Here is a 23,164-nt window from a genome sequence, read left to right as displayed (position 1 = left end):
GTGGGCCCAAGCCCAGGGGGCGGGGTGTGGCCGGGGCAGTGGTTCGGGGGCGGGTCCTAGCCCAGAAGGTGAAGCTGGGTAAGAAGAGGCAGTGGCCAGTGGCGCAGGTCAGACATTGGACTGCTGCAGGCCTACGAGATGTAGGGCCAGGGCGAGCAGCCCGAGCAGCAGCAGCAGCCCGAGCAGCAACCGTAGGAGTGTTCGCGCGGTGGAGCCGCGGGACCGCCGGCTCGTAGACCTCACGTATTGCTCGACGACGTCGGCGAAGCGGAACTTGTCTGGCGCGTAGCCAAGCTGGGCGCGGGCCTTGGCGATCTGGAAGGTGTGCGTCACGGCCACGCTGCGCACCTGCGGGGGGGGGGGGGTAGCAGAGTGGCGGGCCCATGAGGGTGGGAAACACATTCCAACTTGTGTTACCGACAGGGAAGAGAGGGCAGGGGTTTTCCTTCCTTCGCACATCAGATCCCATGTGCTGCGTCTCGCACCTCCTCAGGGAAGATTTCCTTTCTCCCTTCTCCCATTTTCCTCGAGAGCGAGGCTTCCAGGAGGCGTTTTCTGCATCTCCCCCACCCTACTGAACTTCTCAGTCCCCCCAAAATGACGGTCCCACCTCTGCGCGTCCCTTCCCGGGCTAGCGGCCTAGCACAGGGCTGGGAGTCAGCAGGTTCTTGGCTATGTTCTAAAAGAAGCTGACCGCCCTGCCCGGGCCCCGGGCGCTGCTCTCCGGAAATGTCCCCAGGAAACACGCTAGGCTTCTCTGGCTACAGCCCCAGGACACAGCCTTCACACCCTCCCTGGTTAAACTTCCCTAAGAGAGGAATTCAATTAAGACATGATTCTCTCCAGCTTCTGGGCTGCCTGGGGCCCCATAGGCTTCAAGGGCAGTACTGACCGTTATGAATAACTGAATAGGCCCTGTGCCTGGCCTGGGCTAAATCCTTTCTAGGCCTTATCTTATTTAATTCCCTGAGGTGGCACTAACACTGTCTCCTCTTTACAGAGGTTAGATGACTTGCCTAGACTCACAGGGGAGCCACATTCCAGGCCCCGCACTTCCTGGCTGTGCTGGGACCGGAGAGAGGATGCCCTCCCACCTCATGTCTTTCTCTGTTGTTCCTCAGCCCGACACTTGGAGGGGGTCTGAGAGAATGGCTTGATTCTCCCATGGCACTGAAACAGCCCTTCTGGCCAAGCTGCTGGTCTTGGATACTCGTGGGAGAGGGGAGAGGCCAGTCTTGTTCCTTTTTGCCCCAGGTAGTAAGTTCAAGGCTTTGGGGGATACAGCTGGGAACTAGATCAGCAAGGTCCTGGACACAGTGCTCTCAGATCTCAGGCTTAGATGTTACCTTACTTTGAGAAGTCTCCCTAACTGCCTCAGACCTAGCTCAGGTGCCCCTTCTGTGTGCTCTGAAGTTCCTCATAATTTCCTTCAGTGTAGGCCTTACACTGTGTTAGGTTTCCCGGTTGTCTTCCCCTTTGGACTGTGAGGTATTCGAGGTAAGGGCTGTGTCTTGCCTTAGTTACTCCGCACAGTTCCTGGCACACATTAGGGGCTCAAAAAATGTTGAATGAATCGGACTGTAACTAGAGAGCTGGTTGGGTATGTCACAGTTTGACCAGCAGAGGGCGCCAGAGCCATAGTGCCCAGAAACTTCCTTAGCTAAGTAGGGATCCTTTGCCCCTTAGCTGAACAAGGAAACTTACAAGTGAAACAAGAAGGAGGGGAGCTAAGTCCCTTCCGCAATTCAGCAGCGACTTGGCAACTAATTTACATTAATGTGATTCCTGATTCGCTTTGAGCTTGAAATCGTTTAGGTCTGGTCTGGGTTCAAATGCCAGCTCTGCTTCTTAAGTGCATGTTCATGGGCAGGTGTTTTCACCCCTGTGTGTCTCATTTCCTCTGTAAATGAAGGTAACAATCTACAATTTCGAGTAGCATTGAAAACTAAATGATATAAAGCACAACACCTGGCATATCATCACCACTCAGTAGATGGCCACTATTGTCATTACTCTCTTTCCTCTGCTAGTCTGGATAGTTCAAAGGAGAAACCACAAGGAAGTGCTTCTTGCTGTGGCCCATTCCCTGTCCTCTGAGTTAAACAGCACTGAGCTTGGAGTATGAAGTCAATTCCCAAACTGTGTGACCTTGGACAAGCACTAACTTCTCCAGTGTTCAGTTTCTTATAAAGTTCAGTTTCTTATCATAAAACACCATCATAATCTCTTGCCCTTCCTAACTTAGCAGGACATCAGAGAGAATCAAATGCAGAGTGAACTGGAAGGATTTTGCAAGTAATGCCAAACACTACTATTTACAACCTGCATTTAAAACATCCTCTCTTTTAAACTGTGTGTACAGAGAAATCTGCATCATTTGGGAATAGTATTCTGTACACAGTAGGCACTTATGTACTTATTATTCAGTAAGCATGAACGGTGAACCTAGAACCACCAGGTTCTGTGTGCATGTGTCTCGAGTGTCGGTGGCACTGGTGGGGAGTGTTGGCATATTCAAAAATGTGAATGTCACAGAACCTGTCTTTGGGAGCTTCCGGTCTGGCAGCGAAGATAAGCTGCTTATGAATGAATGACAGGGACGAGGGACAGGCTCAGAGCTAATCACATTTCAGACCAAGAAAGCACAGCCTAAGCAAAAGCCCAGAGGCTGGGATGATTGTAAAAAGCTAGCACTAGATTTGGGCCCACAAGGAAGGTTCTGAGACCTCAGACAAGGATCCAGTTATGGTGTCCAACGGGTGAGGGGTGCTGGCGGTGGGGCTGTGGTGCAGGGCACCTCCCCCCCCTCCCACCAGCAGCCCACCTACCTCGCTCCGGGTGAGCAGTGGTTGGACGCTGCAGATGGGCCTCAAGGCCAGGTGCACATACTCCATCACCGCAGCTGTGGGGGGAGAGAAGGGCCAGTGACCAGGGGGCCTTGCTCTGCAAGCTCTGGGGAGACCCTCGGGGACAAATGAGTTGGGGGCATTATTTGCTTTGCTAGGGGGAGTCTCTTCATTTTGCAAAATTCTCCTGTCCCTGGGTTCCTTTAGATCAGCAGTTGTCAGCTCGTGCCGGGGAGGTGGGGGTGGGGGCTTGTTTGGCTGTGAAATGTGTCACAAGTACGTTGTTATTAATATTAAAGGACTGACATTTGAAAACAAATCAGAGCAGATTCAGAGTTATCTCAAATCATGTCTCCTTCCCCCCCTCACTTCTATTCCAATGTGGTCTCTTGAGTAGGAGAGAAAGAAGTTGCAACGGTGGTTCTCAACCGGACCACTTTTAAAAATGCTCATGCTTCCCCACCCCCTTGCTCTTGCTGATGCTGATGTAATTGGTCTGGGATGCGGCTGAGGCATTTTTACGTTTTATAAGCTCCCAGGTGATTCTAATGTGCAGCCAGAGTTAAGAACTAGGGGGTTATAGTTAACTCGCTAGGAACACTATACAATCCTATATAACTGCCAGAACCTGTAGCTGCTCTTTCCCCAGCTGGGGGGTCAAAGAGTGTCAATCATTGTGGCAGCGCTGTGCGTGAGAAGTCACCCCACGTGTGGTCTAGTGGGCATAAGTTTGTAAATCCCTGCTTTAAATGTCAAGCACCCCAATGCATTTAAAATACAACAGATCTAGCTAAGATTTTCCAGGAACGCAGCTCTTCGTGTCATGAGGATCACTTGTCCCCCTCAGGCTGACCACTCCATGCCTGATGTCTGCATTCCGGCTGGAAGGAGGCCAGCAGAGGTGATGATGGGGGGTGTGGATGAGAGTAGAGACTGAGCTTCAGGGTGCGGAGGAAGCTCCACCTGCTCTGAGGCAGACTTCTCTTCAGCCCCAGGGCCCCCTCTCCCCCTGACTGGCGTGATGCCTTCCAAGACGGGCCACAGGACTGGATGTGGGTTTTGAAGTCAGCCAAGCCCGGGTGTGAACCTGCCTCTCCCGCTTTCTCACCGTGGCTCCATGAGCAGGTCACTAACCTCTCAGGGCCTCAGGGGCCTCATCTTTACTTGGGTCCAATCATACCCACCTAGAAAGTAGGATAGGGTTTATTCAGGGTCAGGACTATGGCAAGGAGGTTGCCAGGCAAATGCAGATCGGGCTTGGAGCACCTGACCCCTGAGAGTGATGGTCTCCTTAGATTTTGTGCCCTCAGTGCCTCACTCGTCTCCACCTAGTCCTGGCCCTGGGCTTGAAATAAGGTGATGCATGTGCACCTGGTACATGGAGGGCTTGTAATACACACACCCCTTCCCTTACCTGTTAGGTAAACCCAGGAAGTGGGCACCTGGATCCAGGGCTGGCTGTACCCTAGCTTCTCAAACTGCAAGGAAACATGGCCTGAGGTGAGAAATGGTCTTTCAGGGGCTGGTGTGGAAAGGCCACATGTTCCCTTTGCCCTCTGTAGAGGTACCACCCGGCCCTCTGCCTGCCCACCCAAGAGGGCAAACCCAGCAGCCAGCCCCAACCCTGTGCCAGTCTTGAAATGGAAAGCTTTGGTCTAGAAAAATCAAGCAGGGCTTGGATGCATGGGTAGGTTTTTAACCTGGGATCATCCACATCATTTAGTTATTATTTCCATCTGCCTACACCCAAAGACATTTCAAGGCACTTAACATAAAACCTAATTTTTCTAGATTTGACTTTTCTGCTATTTGACTAATCCGGCATGTGTGTGGAGGGTGGTAGGAGATGCATGAAGAGATAGGCTGGCACAAGATGAAGTCTTCACTTGTATAAAAACTGTCTGGGTCACAAAAAAAACACAAAAAAACAAAAAAACAAAAAAACGGCAATAACAAGTGTTGGCAAAGACATGGAGGAACGGAACCCTGTTACACTGGTTTTGGAAATGTAAAATGGTGCAGCCACTTTGGAAAACAGCCTGGCAGTTCCTCAAAAGGTTAAACAGAGATACCGTATGATCCAACAATTCCACTCCTAGGTAAACACCCAAGGGAAATGAAAACGTACGTCCACAAAAAACGTATACAATCTTATTCATAATAGCCCCAAAGTCAAGAAAGCTCAACTTCTATCAACTGATGGATGGATAAACAAAATGTGGTCTATCCCTGGAATAGAATATTTTTTGGCAGTAAAAAAAGAATGAATACTGATATGATGCAGGCTACACATGAACTTTGAACTCATGATGCTAAATGAAAGAAGCCTAACACAAAAGTTCACATACTGTACGATTCCATCTATACGAAATGTCCAGAATAGGCAAATCTATAGAAACAGAGAGTAGACTCGTGGCTGTGTAGGGCTTTGGGGTGATGGTTGCACAACTCTGAATATACTAAAAACCATTGAATTATGTGCTTTAAATAGGTGAATCGAACAGTATATGCTCAATAAAGCTGTTGACATTGACATGTCTGCATGCCCCACAGATGGATCCTCTAGCAGAGGGATTCTGGTCAACCTCATCCAGGCAGGCCTGGCCCCAAGAAGGAGTCTGCAGGGTGCTGGGTGTGGAGGCCAGGGTTCTCGGAGGGGCTGCAGCACAGGAAGCCCCAGGGCTAACAGCTTCCTTCGACTTCAGTCTACCTTCCACTTACCCCTTACACAGCTTCATCACATAGTGTGGGGGCATCATGAGCAAACTTCCACAGGGCAAGTCGACATAAATCAGGAATCAGGGAGCAGCTGAGTGGTTCAGTCAGTTGAGCATCTGAGTCTTGATTTCAGCTCAGGTCATGATCTTATGGTTTGGTTCATGAGATTGAGCTCCACATTGGGCTCCACGCTGACAGCATGGAACCAACTTGGGGTTCTCTCTCTCCCTCTCTCTCTCTGCCCCTAAGCCTGCTTGGGATTTTTCTCCCTCTCTCTCTCTCAATCAAAATAAATAAATAAATAAAATTAGGGGGCACCTGGGTGTCTCAGTCGGTTAAGCATCCAACTCTTGGTTTGGGCTCAGGTCATGATCCCAGGGTCATGGGATTGAATTCCACCTCAGGCTCCATGCTGAGTATGGAGACTGCTTGGGATTCTCTCTCTCTCTCTCTCTCTCTCTCTCTCTCTCTGCCCCTCTCCCATGCTCTCTCTCATAAAATAATTTTTAAACATTTAAAAACAAAAAAAAAAAAATCAAGAATCAGACTGGGAGAGGCTAAGGCAAACCAGAGGAGTACATGGTCCCCCAAAGGGGCAGCCACAACCCAGCTCCAGCCAGTTCCAGTGTTGCCCAGTGGACACTATTGCTGGAGCTGTTTTTCAATGTGAAATCTTCCGATTTTCCGGAAGTAGGAAAGTATGACAAGGAGAGGAGATGTGCAGAATCCTTTAATTCTCACTTGGGGTGGAGGCAGGTGGACATCGGGGCACCTACCAGTGGGGCCATCCACTCGAAGAGGTTGACACTCTCCCCGTCATTGATATAGTACGCCTGGCCACTCTGAGAGGGACACACAGGGAGGGGGACAGTCAGGCATCTGCCCACCACCTGACCCCACCCTTTCAGATGGCTAGCAGCTGCCCTGACTCCCCAGTTCTCCCGAGCAGCCATTGAGGAGTCATGGCCATTGTCTAACCCTGGGGACAGACCTGGGTAATTCCCTTAGAATTCTGAGACTGCCACACTGAAAGCTGTGTGACCTCAGCAGAGTCACTTAACCTCTCTGTACCTAAATGGGATGAAAATAATGGGAACTCCCTCTTGGGCTATTGTGAAGAGTAAATGTGACAGCATAGGTAAAATGCTTAGCATTTGGTTACCATTAGTTCAGGATCCACAACACCTACATCACAGGGTTACCGCAAGGAGTTAGCGATGCCCTATAAAGACACCCCACCCCTGGCTTCCCTGGGCCCACAGTCCCACCGGCCATCTTGAGTTGGGGAGAAATGTGTGTGAGCCAGGAACCCCCTAGGGATGGGGCACCCCACCTGCCGTCTGCTGGGGGGAGGTGGGGACAGCATGGCAGGAGACTCACAGCTACATAGCCCTTGGCCACGGTGAGGGCCTCGGCTGCCAACACGTGTGCCTGCACCAGATTATGCACGTGGACCCAGTTCATCTGTGTCCTGCGGTCCCCAAATCGGAACATGAATAGTCTCTTCTTGATGTGGCTCTGGAGAGGGTGATAAACACAAACCCAAGTCTGGAGTGGCTTTGAATACCATTTATATGATGCTGGCTCCCAAATTTCTAGCTCCAGGCCAGACCCAGGTCCCGTCGCCTCCATGTCCTGGAGCGTGCGCCTGACCTTCTAGCTCCTGTTCACCATCCCCCCCAGACCCCCCACATCTTACTAGAGAGCACTCTGTGGCTCAGGCTGAAACCCTGGAGCCTCCGCTGGCCTTCCCTTCTCTCTACTCCACATCCGAGCCACCTGCAAACCCACTGGACTCAACTATTAGAATCTGTCCAGAATCCAACCACTTCTCATGGCTGTGACCACTGCCTGGCTTCTATACCTGGACACCGAAATAGCTTCCTAGCCGCTTCGGCTTCCACCCATGGTCCTTGCTGCTGTTCTCCACACAGCCAGGGGGATCCTTCTGAATTTGAAGTCAGATCCTATGTCTCCCTGCTCAGAGTCTTTCAGATGCCCACTGCCAAGTTGAAGGCCAAAGTCCTGACAACGGCTCAGGAGGCCCTTCTGACCTGGTCCCAGCTACTCTCGGACTTCATCTCCTACTAACTCTCTCGTGCACCCAGCTCCTGCCACACGGCCTCCCCCTGGAATGTGCAGCAGGCTCCCATCTCGGGGCCTGCCCCTGCCTGGAAGGTCCTCCCCTAAACACTCATGTGGTGCACCCTGCCAGCTCCTTCAAGGTGAAGAAGCCTCAAGGTTCCCCTGTCCCCTGCTCGATGAGACTCCCTGGCTGCCTGTGTGCCCAGCTCCCACACCTTGCTCCCCCTGTCCTCTTCTCCAGCGTACCCGGCACCTTCAAACACTCTTTATCATTTATCATGCGTATTATCCATCTCCTCCTGTGAAAATATAAGCCCCACAAGGATAGGAATCATTGTCTGCTTTGTTCACTGATCTGTCCCGAAGCCTGGAATAGTGATCTTTCTAATTTCCAGGTTTGTACCCAAGTTGGCTGCTCTATTTGGACCACCTTCTCTCTACCACCCCATTTCCTTGGTTAATTCTTTCTTCTCTTTCCAAACAGCATAGGCATCACTACCTCCAGGAAGTCCTCCTGGACTGCTCCTACCAGGTCGTCTCTGCTGTGCTCCCACATTCTCCTTCTTTCCTCCACATAGCCCTTACCACACTGACTCTGTGACTGTGGCATCCATCTCCCTGACGTGGCTGTGAGAAATGTGAGGACAGGGCCTCCAGTCCCTCATAGCTATACTGCTGGCACCTGGCTTTCTCTGGAGAGAGGCTTTCTATATGGCAGCACGAGATGAGCCATCTGGCCATCTTTGAGCCCACATCTGAGTAGGGACAGTAGGCTCCCTCTGCCTCTTTGGGGTCATAGCTCTGTGTCTCTCCAACCTGTGTCTAACCCTGGCTGGCACACACTGAGAGACCTTTGTTCCTCGTGGGTCTGATAGGGGTAGGGACATCTCCCAGAACTAAGAGTCCCAGGCTCAGGACATTGCCCCAAGACTGACACAGTGACTATAGACTGGAAGAGCCCCATCCATGCACACATCAGCCAGACTCCTCCTGTGCCTTGCGCACAGGCCTGGGTTGACATACCGCCACACGGGGCAGGTGCCTCTGCTCTTCAGGGCCATAGATCCCCGGGGGCCGGAGCACACACGTCCGCAGAGTGCCTCCTCCTAGGTCACAGGGAGGGAGGTCAGGGCCTGGGGAGGGGTGGACCAGCAGGGAGAGACACAGACATGCTGTCCACATCTCCCGGTCCTTACCTGGATAGGTCGGCAGGGAAGACAGCCCCTTGGGCTTTCCTCATTGAATTACTTATTCTCAGTCGATCAGTCAGTCATTTAACAAACAGCATTGAGGGGTTCCCCAACCTCTCCCCCTTGCACTGGGCCCTGGGATGGATGCTGTGGAGAACCCAAGGATGACCAAGAAATGGTCCCTGCCCTCATGATGCTCACGGGCCAGTAACAGAGGTAAGACGGAGATGCAGATAGGTACGTGGCCCATGACAGTTCAGTCAGCACTTGGCAGACATAATCTCCTTTGGCTCCCCTGAGAGTCCTACTGTGCCCATTTTACAGATGCACAGAGAGACCCTCACTCCTTTGTGCCAGTAGCTGTAGCTCTTTTCTTTTTCTGATCATCAGCTAGATAAGGACTATGGTGGCTCTCAGAGAGAGCCTACTATGTGCCTGGTGCTCTGGTAAGCCAGGTTTTTTTTTTTAATGTTTATTTATTTATTTTTGAGAAACAGAGAGAGACAGAGTGTGAGTGGGAGAGGGGCAGAGAGAAAAGGAGACACAGAGTCCGAAGCAGGCTCCAGGCTCTGAGTTATCAGCTCAGGGCCTGATGCGGGGCCCGAACCCATAAACTGTGATGAAGTCTGAGGATTAACCAACTGAGCCACCCAGGTGCCCCCAGGGTTTTTTCCTTCAAGGCAACCCTATGAGGTGAGAACTGTTACTATCCCTGCTTCTGGATCAAAGAACCAAGCCTCAGAGAAGGGACGCGATTTGCCTAAGGGCACACAGCTCAGCCCAGTAGAGATGAGATGGGGGACCAAAGCCCAGGTTCTGATGCTACAAACGGACTCTGTTTCTGCTCGCGCAGCCTTGGTCTCCTTGGAAAATGGGTGCTTTGTAAGTAGTGGTAGCAATTGTACTTTTCAGGCAATCAGTGGAGAAGGGAAGAGACTGGAGCCATCAGCACAAGAGCCTGGAGGCTGTCCCCCTCACTCTCACTGCTCTGTGCCAGCAGAGTCCCCCAGACCAACAGGGAGCTTGGTCCAGAGCCCCCCAACTTCTCTGGCACGGGTCTCCCCACATTGATGGAAGCACTAAACGAGTCTCCTCTGGAGAAGTCTGGGGGTACAGCCTGAAGGCTGCCACAGACATATGTCTGTCAAGTCTTAAGAAACCCTACAAAAATTTCAGTTTATCTCATAATCTATTTAAGATTAAAAAAAATTTTTTTAATTACTTATTTGTAAATTATTTGACTTTCAATCTCAACCCCTGGAGATGGAACCTTCTGGAAGATGTTCCTGCTCTCCTGAGGCTCAGGTTCCCCAAGGGACCGCACCCCAGTTTGGGAAGCCCCAGTGTACATCGTCCTCTGGGACCAGAAGCCCACCTTCCTTTGGGGGTCCCTCCCCCTCTGCACAAGGTCTTAGGGGACCATCAGTCTAGATGCACCAGATGTGTCACTCTCCTCTGAGGTGGTGGCCACGGGACCCAAGCTGGGCCAGTGACATGTTCTCACCCAGGAATGTGACTCTCAATATCACTGACACCGGGCTCTAAAATCCTCAGAGTGGGTTCACCCTGAAGAGACTGGTCACCAGCTCCTGCCACCCAGGTCCCCGGAGCTGCCCCAACCCTGTCCTTTTTGCAAGCTCTGGTGATCATTTTTCTGCAAATATATTTTCCAGAAGCTATCCCACATCCTTCCGTAGTAAGTTCCTTTTCCTCGCAAACTTTGCCAGGGCAAGTGTCCTGGGTCATAGCCAAACACCCTGACTGCCTCTCCACCGATATCCTCACTTGACAATGAGGCCAGTGCAGCGGACTGAGTGGTAGCCCCAGAAAAGATATGCCCACATCCCGGAACATGTGGATATGACCTCATTTGGACGAGGGCCTTTGCAGATACAATTAAGGCTCTCAAAATGAGATCATCCTGGATTATGCTGGTGAGCCCCAAATCCAATGTCAAGTATCCCTTATAAGGGACTCACAGAGAAGAGACACATGAACCGCAAGGAATGAGTGGGGCCATAAGCTGGGAAATGGTTCTCCCGTAGAGCCTCCTACAGGAAGTGCAGCCCAAGCCACACTTTGATCTCCAACATCTGGCTGTAAACCACAAGAGAAGACCTTTCAGTTTTAAGCCACCAAGTGTGTGGTCATTTGTCCCATCACACTGAGCTGAGATCTGCACTCTCAGGGCTCTGCTTCAGGGACCAGGGCTCTCCTTGCTGGGTTACAGGCAGAGTCTCAGGGACGAGCTTGTGTTAGCAGGGACTGGAAATCACCCAGCGTGACCATGGTTGGACTCCTGGAAGGCAGGTATCAGGTGAGCTTTTCTGTAAGCAGACTGCAGCTAATTTTAAACTCTGGGTCACCTGGGCATGGTCAGGGGAGCGGCGGGGAGGTCAGGTTGCAGCTGACATTGACTGGCGGGGCACTGGGCAGCCACGTCACGGAGGGGCAGGGCCCAGGGTATCCATGACTCCCGACAACGAAGAGCAGGGGATGCTCGTATAAATAATTCTTGTCCAAAGGATTAAGTGTCTGTTTTGCAGGCTGCTGGTCCAGCCATGGAAGGCTCCAGGCAGAAAAGAGAGTTCAACCGCACAGGGTCAACCCCCTGGGAAAACACAGCCGGATGTATGTTCCCACTGGGATCAGGGGTCAAGGCCTGACAGGCCCAGGGTGCCGGGATGGAGTGGGAGGATTTTAGGGAAAAGAGCCTGTGCTCAGTGGCCTGCTCAGCTGTGGCTGCAGTGAAGCATGATGGTTCAGCTCCAGGCTCTGGTGTTAGACGCCCCCTGGAGTAGGGGTGGGGTGTTCAAATCCCACCTCTGCCACCTAATAGCCAGGTGACCTTAGCTAAGTCAGTTCAGCTCTCAGCCTTACCTCCTCCCCTGTAAATCTGGGGATTATAATTGCAACCAGCCCTCACTCTCCAAATCTACTTGGCTCCTGAGTTTAGATACTTAAGATAGTAAGAGAAACCAAGTTTTCTGATTCTTTTTTAGTTTCTGAATTTCAGAAAGCAGAAAGTGATCACTTGAAGAGCAAGGGATATATCTAAATCTATCTGGCTCCTGAGTTTGGAAAGCAGGGGATCCTTAGGGTTCTTAGCTCATATGGATGCTGTAAAGAATTACTGAGACCTTTGCATATAAAATTAGCATGTAAGGGGCACGTGGGTGGCTCAGTCGGTTAAGCATACGACTTTGGCTCAGGTTATGATCTCACGGTTTGTGGGTTCAAGCCCTCGTCAGGCTCTGTGCTGACAGCTCAGAGCCTGGAGCCTGCTTCGGATCCTGTGTCTCTCTCTCTCTGCCCACCCCCCCCCCACCACTTGTGCTCTGTCTCTCTCTCAAAAAATAAATAAACATTAAAAAATTTTTTTAAAAAGTACAAAACATCCTTAAACTAGATCTACTCCTATGTGGCAGAAGAAAGATCCACTCCTATCTGTCTCTTCCCTCACCTAAGATGTGAGCAACTTGAGGGCAGAGACTGGACGTGACTTTCTCCAGACTATGTCCCTGATGGGGTCTGGGCACATAGCAGGTGCTCAGAATTTGTGGAATGATGAGTGACAGAGGCCCTGGGGAACTGTCCTTTGGAAGGAAGGTGAACCTCAGAAACATAGAAGCTGAAAGCTAGACTCGCACATATATTCTGGGGGGAGGGAGCGGGGGGCATGTGCATTTGCCCTGAGTAGGGCCCCACGACACTCACCTGGGAGAGGTGTGCCATTGGCCATGAGGGTCAACTGGTCAGCGATGGCTTTGGTTCGCGAGTAGTCGTCCATATGCTGCCAGAGGACAAGGAGAAGAGCACCACCAGGTAGGGGTCAGCGGCACTGCCCAGCCCCCCTGGGCCCAGGGCTGCCGTCCCTGCTTCAGACTACATAGGGGCTGGATTCTGGGGGCTCCCCCTGGGAAATGGCCAGCGCCCTTCTTTTCCCTTGGGGTAGGAGCCATGGGAGCAGAGTTCAGAGCAGTAACAACGACCAGAGCTCCTTCACTCGGGGAGGGTCTTGCTGGCCCCCAGCGCGAGCCCCGGGATGCGGATGCTGCGTGTGCACTGGATGAACTATTTCCATGCAGTCCTCCAGGTGTTCATGGCATTTCACACGCATCAACTCGCTGCCTGCTCTCCACACCCCACCGGGGTGGTGTTTTCACGCCCAGATGAAGAAACAGTGGCTCAAAGTGATTTGCACAAGGCCCCACAGGTAGAGAGTGGCCTGGCTGGCTCAAGGCCAAGTCTGTCTGATTTCAGAACCCCTAAAATAGGAGGCTTGTGCTACCGGGTTTTGGGGACCCCTTCTTCATGGGACTCAGCTTGAGTTGTGAAGCTGACCCTGGTTTCCACGCATCGCTACCCTTCGGGCTGTGGATCCCAGGCCCAGTGGCCCTGCCCACCTCTCCTGGAAGCCAGGTACCTTCTCCAGTGGGAAATATGGCACAGAGTCCTCATCACCCTGTTCTATGGGCTTCCCGCCGAACACGACATTGACGGTGCTGGTGTAGATGAGCCTTGGAACTCGCCGACGGATGCAAACTGCAGCGACAAGTGCGCGCGCACACACACACACACACACACACACACACACACACACGGGGCCAAGATGAGTAGAAGCTGGAGGAGGAGCTGCCCACTGGGACCTCCCTGGGAGAATCCACTGACCTCCACCCAGTCTTTGCCACACATCCTGGCCCCTGGGGCCCTCCCAGAATACAGAGCTGCTCAGGAGGGAAGGGGTGTGGGTCAAGTCCCTGCTCTGTGGGGCCCTGGGAGCCAGACTGGCTCACTCCTCCTTCTCAGTATGGCTGTGGCCCCTGAGCTACCTTGCTGGGGGCAAGTCAGAAGAAAGTTTCAATCGATGGGGACATAGGAAAGAGACACTCTAGAATCAGAGAAAAGACCGGATGCAGGACAAGGCAGACATGCCCAGAGCCCCCATAAGTGGGTCTTCTATTTTGGTGCTTCAGCAACTTTTCTAACTCTTGATCCCTAAAACGTAAACTCCGCTGCCCGTGTCCCCAGACATGCTGTGGCCACACTGACCCGTCCCATGCAGGGGCCTGGGCAGGTCTGCAGTTTAGGAAGGATGTGCTGCCCACAGGCCCTACACTGGGGTGGGTGGGGGCAGGGGAGGAGGGTCCCACCTCTGTCCCCCTACCCTGTCCCCAGGGCCGGGCCTGTGGCAGGAGAGGGGAGAGAAGCAGGAAACACACAGCAGGTCACACTAAGCTCGGAGTGCCTACCATTGATCACTAGTTTGGTGCCTCCAACATTTATAGACTCAATCTGCTCTTTTTGCAGCTAAAAGACAAGACGGAGGTGGGAAGTCGTGGTGCTGTCATGCCTTGTCGCTGAGGCCATAAGGCTGGGCTTAGGGTCGGGCAGGACAGGGGCTACAGAATGTCCAGCTCAGAAGCAGGGATCTGGGAGGCCCACAGGAGGTGCAGGAGCCCTGGGTACCAGTGCCCAGCTCTGTCAGCATCCCCCTGAGTGCCCCCCACCTCTGCCTGGCCCTCAGCTATCTCATCACCTCCCCTCTGCGTGGTCAGCAGGATGAAATGCACCCGACGGGAGGACTTGGTACAGTGTTTGACCCAGAAAAGGGTTTCAAAATGTTTGGGTCATTTCCTCACTATGGAAGTCTCAGTTTCCTTATCTATAAGACAGACAAGAGTAATACTGTCCATGCCCTCACGAGGTTAGGGTGTGAAAAATAAAAACACCTTGTCTACAGAGAGAGAGCTGCTCGTGTGACCGGGAAAGGGCGAAGCCTGTACATCTCACTTAATCCTTCCGACCAGACTAGGAGATGGGTTCTATCTTGATTTTTAAACTATATTTATCCTCGTTGCAGTTGCTTTTAAATAGATAATACAATCACATGGTTAAAAACATCTCAAACAGGGGTGCCTGGGTGGCTCAGTTAGTTGCTTAAGTGTCTGGTTCTTGATGTCAGTTCAGGTCTTGATCTCAGGGTTGTGAGTTCAAGCCCCATGTTGGGCTCTGTGCTGACAGTGCAGGGCCTGCTTGGGACTCTCTCCCTCTCTCGCTGTCTCTGCCATTCTCCTACTTCCACATGCACATGTCTGCGTGTTCTCTCTCTCAAAAAAAATAAATATTTAAAAAAATCACTCAAACAGTAACAAGGGTATATAGTGAAAAGGAAATGTCCTTCCCATTCCTGACTCCAGCCTTCCTCCCCACCCCCCGCAGAGGCAACCACTGTTCCTATTACAGGCCGGTGTATTTCTAGACATAATCTATACTTATTAATATCAGCACATGCACACGTGTGAATATCCTAGCTTCTTTTTTATACAAACAGGAGGATATCAAACACTGTTTTTGCACCTTGGAAATTGTTCCGTTATCAACACATATTGAGTTACTTCATTCTGTTGAATGGCTGCATAGAATTTCAATGTGGGGAGACTTTACAATTTATTTAAATAGTCCTTAACTGATGGGCATTTACTTTACTTCCTGTTTTTGTTATTTAAAACAATGCTGCAAATATACACACAGTGTGATTTCTGAGTCAAAGGGTGTCTGTTTTGATGGCTACCAGCCCACTGTAAGTACTAGTACGGAGGAGGAAACAGAGGCTCAGAGAGGTTAAGTTAACTCGCCCTGGGTCACACAGCGAGAAAGTGGCAGAACTGGCATGTGGTCCCATGGATGCAAAATGCAGGCTGGGTACAGTCTGAGTCCTTCCTGGATTAGGTGAAGGGCACGTAAAGTTGGGGGTGCACAGAGCCCGGATCTGAACCCCGCTCTAACTCCAGGTATTATATGTTGGGGTGCTTACCTTCTCAACACCGGACATCCCATAGGATGCCACGTGGAAGACGCAGTCCACCCCTTCGAAGGCACGATACAGGGCTTCTTCATCTCGGACATCAGCCTGAAACACAGAAGGAAGAGATGGGGCCAGGAGGTTTGGGCCAAGGCAGAGATACCAACCCTGCCTTGCCAGCTCCCAGAGCTGGTCCCCTGACCCAGGCCGAGCACCCGTGGGAGAGGCTGTGGGGCAGGATTTAGTGTATGATTCTACAGGGCATCATCGTCTTCATCATCGTCGGCGGCTCCATTTATCAAGCTAATTCACAGGGGCTGTGCTCGGTGTTTTACGTGCACAGTCTCATGGCCTCCCCAGAAGACCCTTGTGAATCCTGCTTTCTATGGATGGGGACACGGAGGCTCAGACATGTGGAGCCTTGTGGCCATGGTTGCCCAGCTGGGAAATGCCAGAGTTTAAATAGTCTGATTCCAAGAGCCTGTTCTCTTCAATATCACACCACGGGTTTCACATCAGACACTGTCCCCAGACCTCCACCAGCAGCCTGGGCCCCCCCACCAGTCCCCAAGATGCTCATCACCGCACCTGGATGAACTCAGTCCCCGGGGACAGCTCCCACTGTGGTCGGCGGAGGTCGAGCAGGATGACAGAAGTGCCACTCTTGGCCAGGCTAGAACCCAGGCTAAAGCCCAGGTAGCCTCCTCCTCCAGTCACCAGAACCTTCTGCCTAGGGGCCTGCATGGGTGTGGCCTGAGTCTTCTGCTGTGGTGCTAGTGTTGGGGCTGTCTCTGGCTCACTGGGTTTGGGCCCAATTCCAGAACCCCGTCTGGGCCCAGGCTCTACCCCTGGCCCAGGTAACGGTGCAGCTTCTGGCCTAGGTACTGGCCCAGGTACTGACCTAGCTCCTGACCCAGGCCCCAGACCTGGCTTAGGTCCTGAAGCAGCACCAGGCTCTGGCCTAGGTCTGGACACAGCACCAGACCCTGGTCCAGGTCCCGGAACAGCACCAGACTCTGGTGCAGGTAGGGACACAGCACCGTGCATTGGTCTGGGTCCTGAAATAGCACCAGGCCCTGGTCCAGGTTCTAGAACCACACCAGGCCCTGGTCCAGGTCTGGTCACAGCACCAAGCCCTGGTCCAGGTTCTAGAACCACACCAGGCCCCAGCCCAGGTCCTGACACAGCCCCAGGCCCTGGCCCAGGCCCCAGAACAGTAGTAGGCCCTGAACCTGCACCAGGCCCCGGGCCAGGCCCTGACTCAGACCCCAGGCCTGAGACTCCTCCCCAGGCCCGGCAGACGGGGCAGCTCTTCTCGCCCTGGCCTGCAGCTCTGCAGGCCTCTGGGGAGGAGCCTGCTGGGTTGGGCTTCATTCTCTACTGAGCCATGCAGACCCAGCATCTGTCCACCTGTAGAGAAAAATAGAAGAAAGAACATTCTAGAGTTGTCTTAAGTCATGTGTATTATCAGACTAAGGGGAACTCCTGGGGGTGCTTAGAGACCCTTTGAACCTGTCCCTTTCAGAATTTTGAGAACTTTCAAGGTGGTTGCTGCCTCCCTTGTGTTTTACAGCTGGGGAAATTGAGGCCCAAAGTCACATTGCATGGCTGAGGTTTACACCAAGCATTCCTAACTTCTCTACCAGTTCCTTAAAATCCCCGTTCCCATGCAGTACCAGAGGAAGGCAGAGTAAATCATGCCCAGGGGAACCCCAGCAGACTGGAAGTGACCGCTTCTGACTGGGAAGATGGGGAGGGTTTCCTGGAGAAAGAGATAGAAGGAAGAGGAGGAAGAGGAGAGAAGGGGAAATAAAGGGAAGAGATGAGGAGGAGGAATCCCCATGGGGTCTATAAGGGCTCTGTGCCTGGGAACCTGCATGGAAGAGCTGCACCACCCCCACCCTGAATCTGCAGCCCCTGGTTCTCCCAGGTGCCCCAGCAGTGCAGGTGGCTGGCAGTACAGGTCTGCCCAAGCCCTCTGCTGGCTTCAGGGTCAGGTCGGTAAACCTCAGGGTCCAGCACTGAGGATCCTGTCGTCCTGACTCCAGACTTAAAGCGACCCAGCTGTCAGTCACTATCACCATCTTCATCCCACCCCCCCCCCCCACCTCCTGCTCCACCTGAGGCTAAGGCAGCACCAGGGGCCGGATGATCATCGTCACCATAATAACAGCAGTGACCATATACCGTGGGTCAACTGTTTGCCAGGCCCTGTGGATACAGAGGCAGGTGTCTCTGCTCTGCATGATGCCTACTGGCTGTAAAAAAAAAAAAAAAAAAAAAAAAAAGGACGGGCACAGGGCACCTGGGTGGCTCAGTTGGTTAAGAGCCTGACTTTTGATTTTGACTCAGGTCATGATCTCACGGTTTGTGAGTTCGAGTCCAGCGTTGGGCTTCTCTCTCTCCTTCTATCTCTGCCCCTCCCCTGCTCATGCTCTCTCTTTCTCTCTCTCACTCTCTCTCTCAAAATAAGTAAAATAAACATTAAAAACAACAAAAAAAGAATGAGCGCAACCGAGTGACTGAGTGATGAGCCCCATGGTTGTTGCTGGGGGTGTCAAGGGGCAGGGGCCCTGACAGATATAGGGGCTGTACCTTTTGGTCTCCCCCTTATCACTGTCCTGCTCTCCAAAGTTCTATGTGACGGACACAGTCACATGCTGTATAAACACTGGCACTCATGGGTTTAAGAGTGAGGAGACATCCCAAATCTGAGTCATCACTGGGGATGAGTTTAATTCCCCAACGGGGATGCAGCCCCAGAGTGGAGCCCTTCTCTGCCTAGGACTCTGTTCTGGGGACTGGTCTCCAGGACTGGAGCTTTCTATCCTATGGGGATGTGTGTGTGTGTGTGTGTGTGTGTGTGTGTGTGTGTGTGAGAGAGAGAGAGAGAGAGAGAGAGAGAGAGAGAGAGAGAGAGAGACAGACAGACAGCCTGGGTGAATTCCTTACAACCTCCCTGTACCTCAGTATCTACAGCTGTAAAATGGACCCAAATAACCCTGGCTCCTCTACCTCGCCAGGTGATCGTGAAAACGCAGATGCCGGAGCCCTTGGCAAACCACTGGAAAGCATGCTCCAGTAAGGCTTTGTTCACAGCCGCGTCCCCAGCACCTAGAACAGGGCTGGCGCCAAGCAGGTGGTAAGTAGCTGCTGACTGCATGAAACCACCGGGAGCTGTTCTGCATCTGGGAGTGTTGCGGCCAAGCACCTGCTGACCGCAGCCAGGGCGGCATTTAATTCCCCTGGCAGTCCCGTGCAGTAGAGGATGCCGCTCCCATCACCCAGCGATGAAAACTCAGGCTCAGAGAACATTCGCTAACTTTGATGGAGTCTCAGTAAATGGGTCGGCCTGGGTCCAGGTCCCTGGGGGCCCAAAGTGGAGTTTGGTGAAAGCAACTGGGGAAGGGGCGCCAGGGACCCACCCCGGCCTCAGCGCGTCCCGGGGGCGGGCAGGAGCAGGTGCCCACCCCCCTCCGAGAGCAGCCCCAGCCCCGGCCCCGGCAGCTCGGGCGTGTCCTCGGCCCCCCCCCCCGTCCCCCCTCCCCGGGGCCCCCGGCCGCCCCCCCCCGCCCCCCCCCCCCCCCCCCCACCCCCAGCTCCCGCCAGCGCCCGGCTGCGCTCACCCGGCTGGGCTCCCGCGGCGCTACGTGCTCCCGGCGCGGAGCCCACCTTCTCCGCGTGAGGCCCGGGCGCTGCTGGGCGGGCGCCTCCTGGGGCGGGGCGGGGCTGGGCTCCGGGACCCACCCCCGCGCCCCGCCTCCCGCCCCGCCCACACGCGGCGTGGGAACACCCCCGTTTCTCTGGAGCCCGGTGCAGGCTCTCAGAGGGGAAACTGAGGCCCGCCGAACAGGGATGGGGTGAAATGGGCTTAGTTGCTGGTAGGGAAAGGACGCAAAGGCCCTGCGTGCTGGCCTGTCCTGCCGCAAAGTGGTCCTGGAACCCCAAGAAACAGTGTTTCTTCCTTCACCCCCTTACCCATCCATCCGCTCCCCAACACGTTCCTGTCTGTGCAGGATGCCTCCTGCCTTCCCTGCCTTCTTCCTCGTCCACCTGTTCATCATCTCACCTGTTCTTCATCCACCTCGTTGTCTCTTCATCCATCTTCCCACACAATTTTGTTTTTACTATTTTTGTCCACTCATCTATTCATCTTATCCATCCATCCATCCGTCCGTCCGTCATTCCATCCTTCCACCTTATCCATCCAGCCTTCCATCCATCTAATTCATTCCATGTATCTTTCTTGCCTCCTGTCCACCCATCTCTTTCCCCTTCCTTCCTTGCATTCTTCCACCCATTTCTGGGTTCATCTATTCTTGGGGGGGGTCATTCCGCGTTTAAGGGTGCTTCTTCAGTGCTGGTCCTTCCCTTACGCTGAGGACCAGCTGGATCACACCATCCCTGGAAAACCCCTTTGCAAGGCGCAGTGACAGAGGGGAAGGCATGTGCCCGGCAGCTGGTGCTTCTGAGGGCAGACTCTGAGCCCCAAATGCCACCGACACCTGGTTACTTTGGTCTGAAGAGGCTACTGGGAAGTCTTCGCCCATTGGAGCCTCCTCCGTGGGCATAGGTGGGTGTGGGAAAGAGAAAAGGAAATCTTAGGCAGAACACGCCAGGTGCCAGGTGGTAAGGTATCTTGCTTAATCCTCGCAACTCTGTTTTGGCCCAATTTTAGAGTCAGGGGAACAGGTTCAGAGAGATGAAAAGAGGCTTCAAAGCCTGGCGGGAGAAGGCCATGGAGTCAGCCCTGGCGTTAAATCTTGGCTTTGCCACTTTCTTGCTATGTGTCTTTGGGCAGCTACAAGGCTCAGTTTCCTCATCCACAAACTGGAAATTGTGTGTGCTGTACGGCTGTGACGTTGTTGGGCTTGGGGCACACAAGGTATATGCCAACAGTATGGTGCCTGCCCAGTCAGGGCTCAACCAAAGGTAGGGGTTATCATTATATGAGAGGTTGGGGTTCACACCCGGGTCCTGTGCTTCACCGCTTCCCCAACCACATCCAAACTGTGTGCATCATTCCGTTTACCAAAACCAGCCTGTCCTCTCCCACCCGCAGGGCCACAGGACTCTTATTCCCAGGTCCGGCTGGCGGCTGTTGTCCTGCTAACAGCATAGTTTACGATACAATAGTTATGAGTTGAATTGTATACCTCCTTGGCCCCCCAAATCCACATGTTGAAGTCCTAACCACCCAGTACCTCAGAGTGTGGCCTTGGAAATAGAGTCATCTCATATGTAATTAAAGATAAGTAATATAGAGTAGGGCCTGGTCCATTATGACCGGTGTCCTCATGAAAGCCGGAAATTTGGACACACACATGCATACAGGCAGAGCATCGTGTGAAGTTTGGAGTTCTGCCGGTCCTTTAAACTCGGACTTGCAGCCTCCTGAACTGGAAACAATACATTCCTGTTGTTTCAGCCACTCAGTTTGTGGTACTTTGTTACAGTAACACTAGCAAAGTGATAGAAACACCACAGGCCATTTTCTCTGTTTGTAGAGGTGAGTGAAACGGCAGCTATCCGAGAGAGTGACCAGACTGAGATCCACTGGGGCAGGGGTTATGGTCACTGCTGCTTCCCTGAGCCCAGCACTGAGCCTGGCCAAAGCCTGGGCTTGTCAAGCCTTAGTGAACTGTGGGGTTTTTCTGGAAACACCTTGAATTTTACAACTTTGCCTAGATGAAGATATAGAATATTTCCAGCACTTCAAACGTCCCCAGTATGACTCTCACAATCACTATTCTGACTTTTGTTGCCAACAAGAATTTTGCTTGTTCCTGGACTTCATATAAATAGAATTACTATGTATTTTTCTTTTGCCTGGCACTGATCATGAGATGGATGTATATTGTTGAAAGTAGTTATAGCTCATTATCTAATTATTTATATTATTTATTTATTTGTTTGTTTGTTTATTTATTTATATTTTTAGAGAAAGGTAGGGGGGAAAGGGCAGAGGGAGAGGGAGATACAGAATCTTAAGCAGGCTCCACACCCAGCAAGAGCCCAATGTGGGGCTTGATCTCATGACCAAGAAGTCATGACCTGAGCAGCAATCAAGAGTCAGGCACTTAACCTACTGAGCTATTTAAAAAACTTTTTTGGGGGTGCCTGGGTGGCTCAGTCGGTTAAGCAGCCGACTTCGGCTCAGGTCATGATTTCGCGGTCTGTGAGTTCAAGCCCTGCGTCTGACAGCTCAGAGTCTGGAGCCTGCTTTGGATTCTGTGTCTCCCCCGTTTGCTCTCTGTCTTTCAAAAATGAATAAATGTTAAAAGAAAAAAACCTTTTTTTTGATGTTTATTTTTGAGAGAGAAAGAGAGAAAGACAGAGCACAAGTGGGGAAAGGGCAGAGGGAGAGGGAGACAAAGAATCCAAAGCAGGCTCCATGCTCTGAGCTGTCAGCACAGGGCAGGATGTGGAGGAGACCCCTGAGCTGAAGTGGAAGTCAGACACGACTGAGCCACCCAGGGGCCCCTACTGAACTATTTTTGAAATGGATGTGTAGAAATGTACACTGTACATATGTACAAATGTATCACAAATGTATCAAACTGTACAAATGTACAAATGTGTCACAATTTATTTGTCCATTCTAGCATTGGTAGGACATTTAGGTAGTTTCCAATTTGGGGCTTTTATGAATAAAGTTGTTGTGAAGACATTCTTGTGTATGTCTTTTATGGAATGTATGCACCTGTTTCTCTTGGAGCAGAATTGCTAGGTCAGCAATCCACTGGGTGGGGTCCCCATCCCAGCAACGCCGGAGAGTTCTAGCTGCTCTGTATCTTGATACTGTCAGTCTTTTTACTTTTTGCCATTCTGGTGGGCATGCAGTGGTATATCATTAAGGGTTTTTGTTTTTTAAGCTTGTTTATTATGAGATAGCATGAGCAGGGGACGGGCAGATAGAGAAGGAGAGAGACAGAAAATCTCAAGCAGGCTCCACACTGTCAGCACAGAGTCTGACGCAGTGCCTGAACCCACAAACTGTGAGATCATCACCTGAGCCAAAATCAAGAGCTAGATGTTCAACCAACTGAGCCACCCAGGCACCCCTATTGTTGTGGTTTTAATCTGCATGTCACTGATGGGTAAGCCTGTTGAGCACCTTTTCATATACCTATTGTCTATTTGCACCTGTTTGAGTGTTTTGTCCATTTCAAAACATTAGGATATTTCTCTGTTTCTTATTGATTTGGAATTCTTCATATATTCTGCATGAGTCTTTAAAAAAAAAGTTTTATGTATTTTTGAGAGAGAGTGCATGCACCCATGTGGGGGAGGGGGACCCCCCGATAGAGAGGGGGACCAGAAGCCGGCTCTATGCACTGACAGCAGCAACCTCAACCTGGGGCTCCAACTCATGAACCATGAAATCATGACCTAAGCCGAAGTCGGACGCTCAACTGACTGAGCTACCAGGTGCCTGTGCATATGAGTCTTTTACTAGCATTTTATATCACCAAAAATTTACACACACACACAGACAAATCATCACTTCAGCTTAAAAG

The 23,164-nt window shown here is 52.1% G+C and overlaps 1 protein-coding gene across 2 annotated transcripts; it reads right to left on the bottom strand.

Moving 5' to 3' along the window:
- SDR42E2 (short chain dehydrogenase/reductase family 42E, member 2) lies at nt 1–17,018 on the bottom strand. 2 transcript variants are annotated; one of them, XM_049639158.1, is made up of 12 exons: nt 16,964–17,018; nt 16,233–16,417; nt 15,657–15,752; nt 14,092–14,149; nt 13,266–13,384; nt 12,557–12,632; nt 8,673–8,755; nt 6,945–7,082; nt 6,341–6,406; nt 4,261–4,324; nt 2,829–2,902; nt 1–348 (listed from the first exon to the last, which is right to left on the bottom strand). In XM_049639158.1, the coding sequence occupies exons 1-12, from the start codon at nt 17,016–17,018 to the stop codon at nt 109–111; spliced, it is 1,254 nt and encodes a 417-aa protein (XP_049495115.1). In that variant the 3' UTR covers nt 1–108. The 2 variants fall into 2 exon arrangements, with proteins under 2 accessions (XP_049495115.1, XP_049495114.1); XM_049639157.1 differs by having other exon boundaries at nt 16,233–17,018.
- Between the last annotated feature and the right edge of the window lie 6,146 nt (nt 17,019–23,164).

Source organism: Panthera uncia, chromosome E3 (assembly GCF_023721935.1).
Source record: "Panthera uncia isolate 11264 chromosome E3, Puncia_PCG_1.0, whole genome shotgun sequence".
In the NCBI taxonomy this organism is placed as follows: domain Eukaryota; kingdom Metazoa; phylum Chordata; class Mammalia; order Carnivora; family Felidae; genus Panthera; species Panthera uncia.
The sequence above is the reverse complement of the archived record's forward strand: the minus strand, read 5'-3'. Positions and strand labels throughout refer to the sequence as shown.

Excerpts from the sequence above, each read along its gene's own strand:
- SDR42E2 (XM_049639157.1), bottom strand. The coding sequence starts at position 17,018 with ATGAAGCCCAACCCAGCAGGCTCCTCCCCAGAGGCCTGCAGAGCTGCA. Across the intron at positions 14,150-15,656 it reads GGATGTCCGGTGTTGAGAAG|CTGCAAAAAGAGCAGATTGA; the intron begins GTAAGCACCCCA and ends CTTGTCTTTTAG. Across the intron at positions 349-2,828 it reads CACTGCTCACCCGGAGCGAG|GTGCGCAGCGTGGCCGTGAC; the intron begins GTAGGTGGGCTG and ends CCCCCCCCGCAG.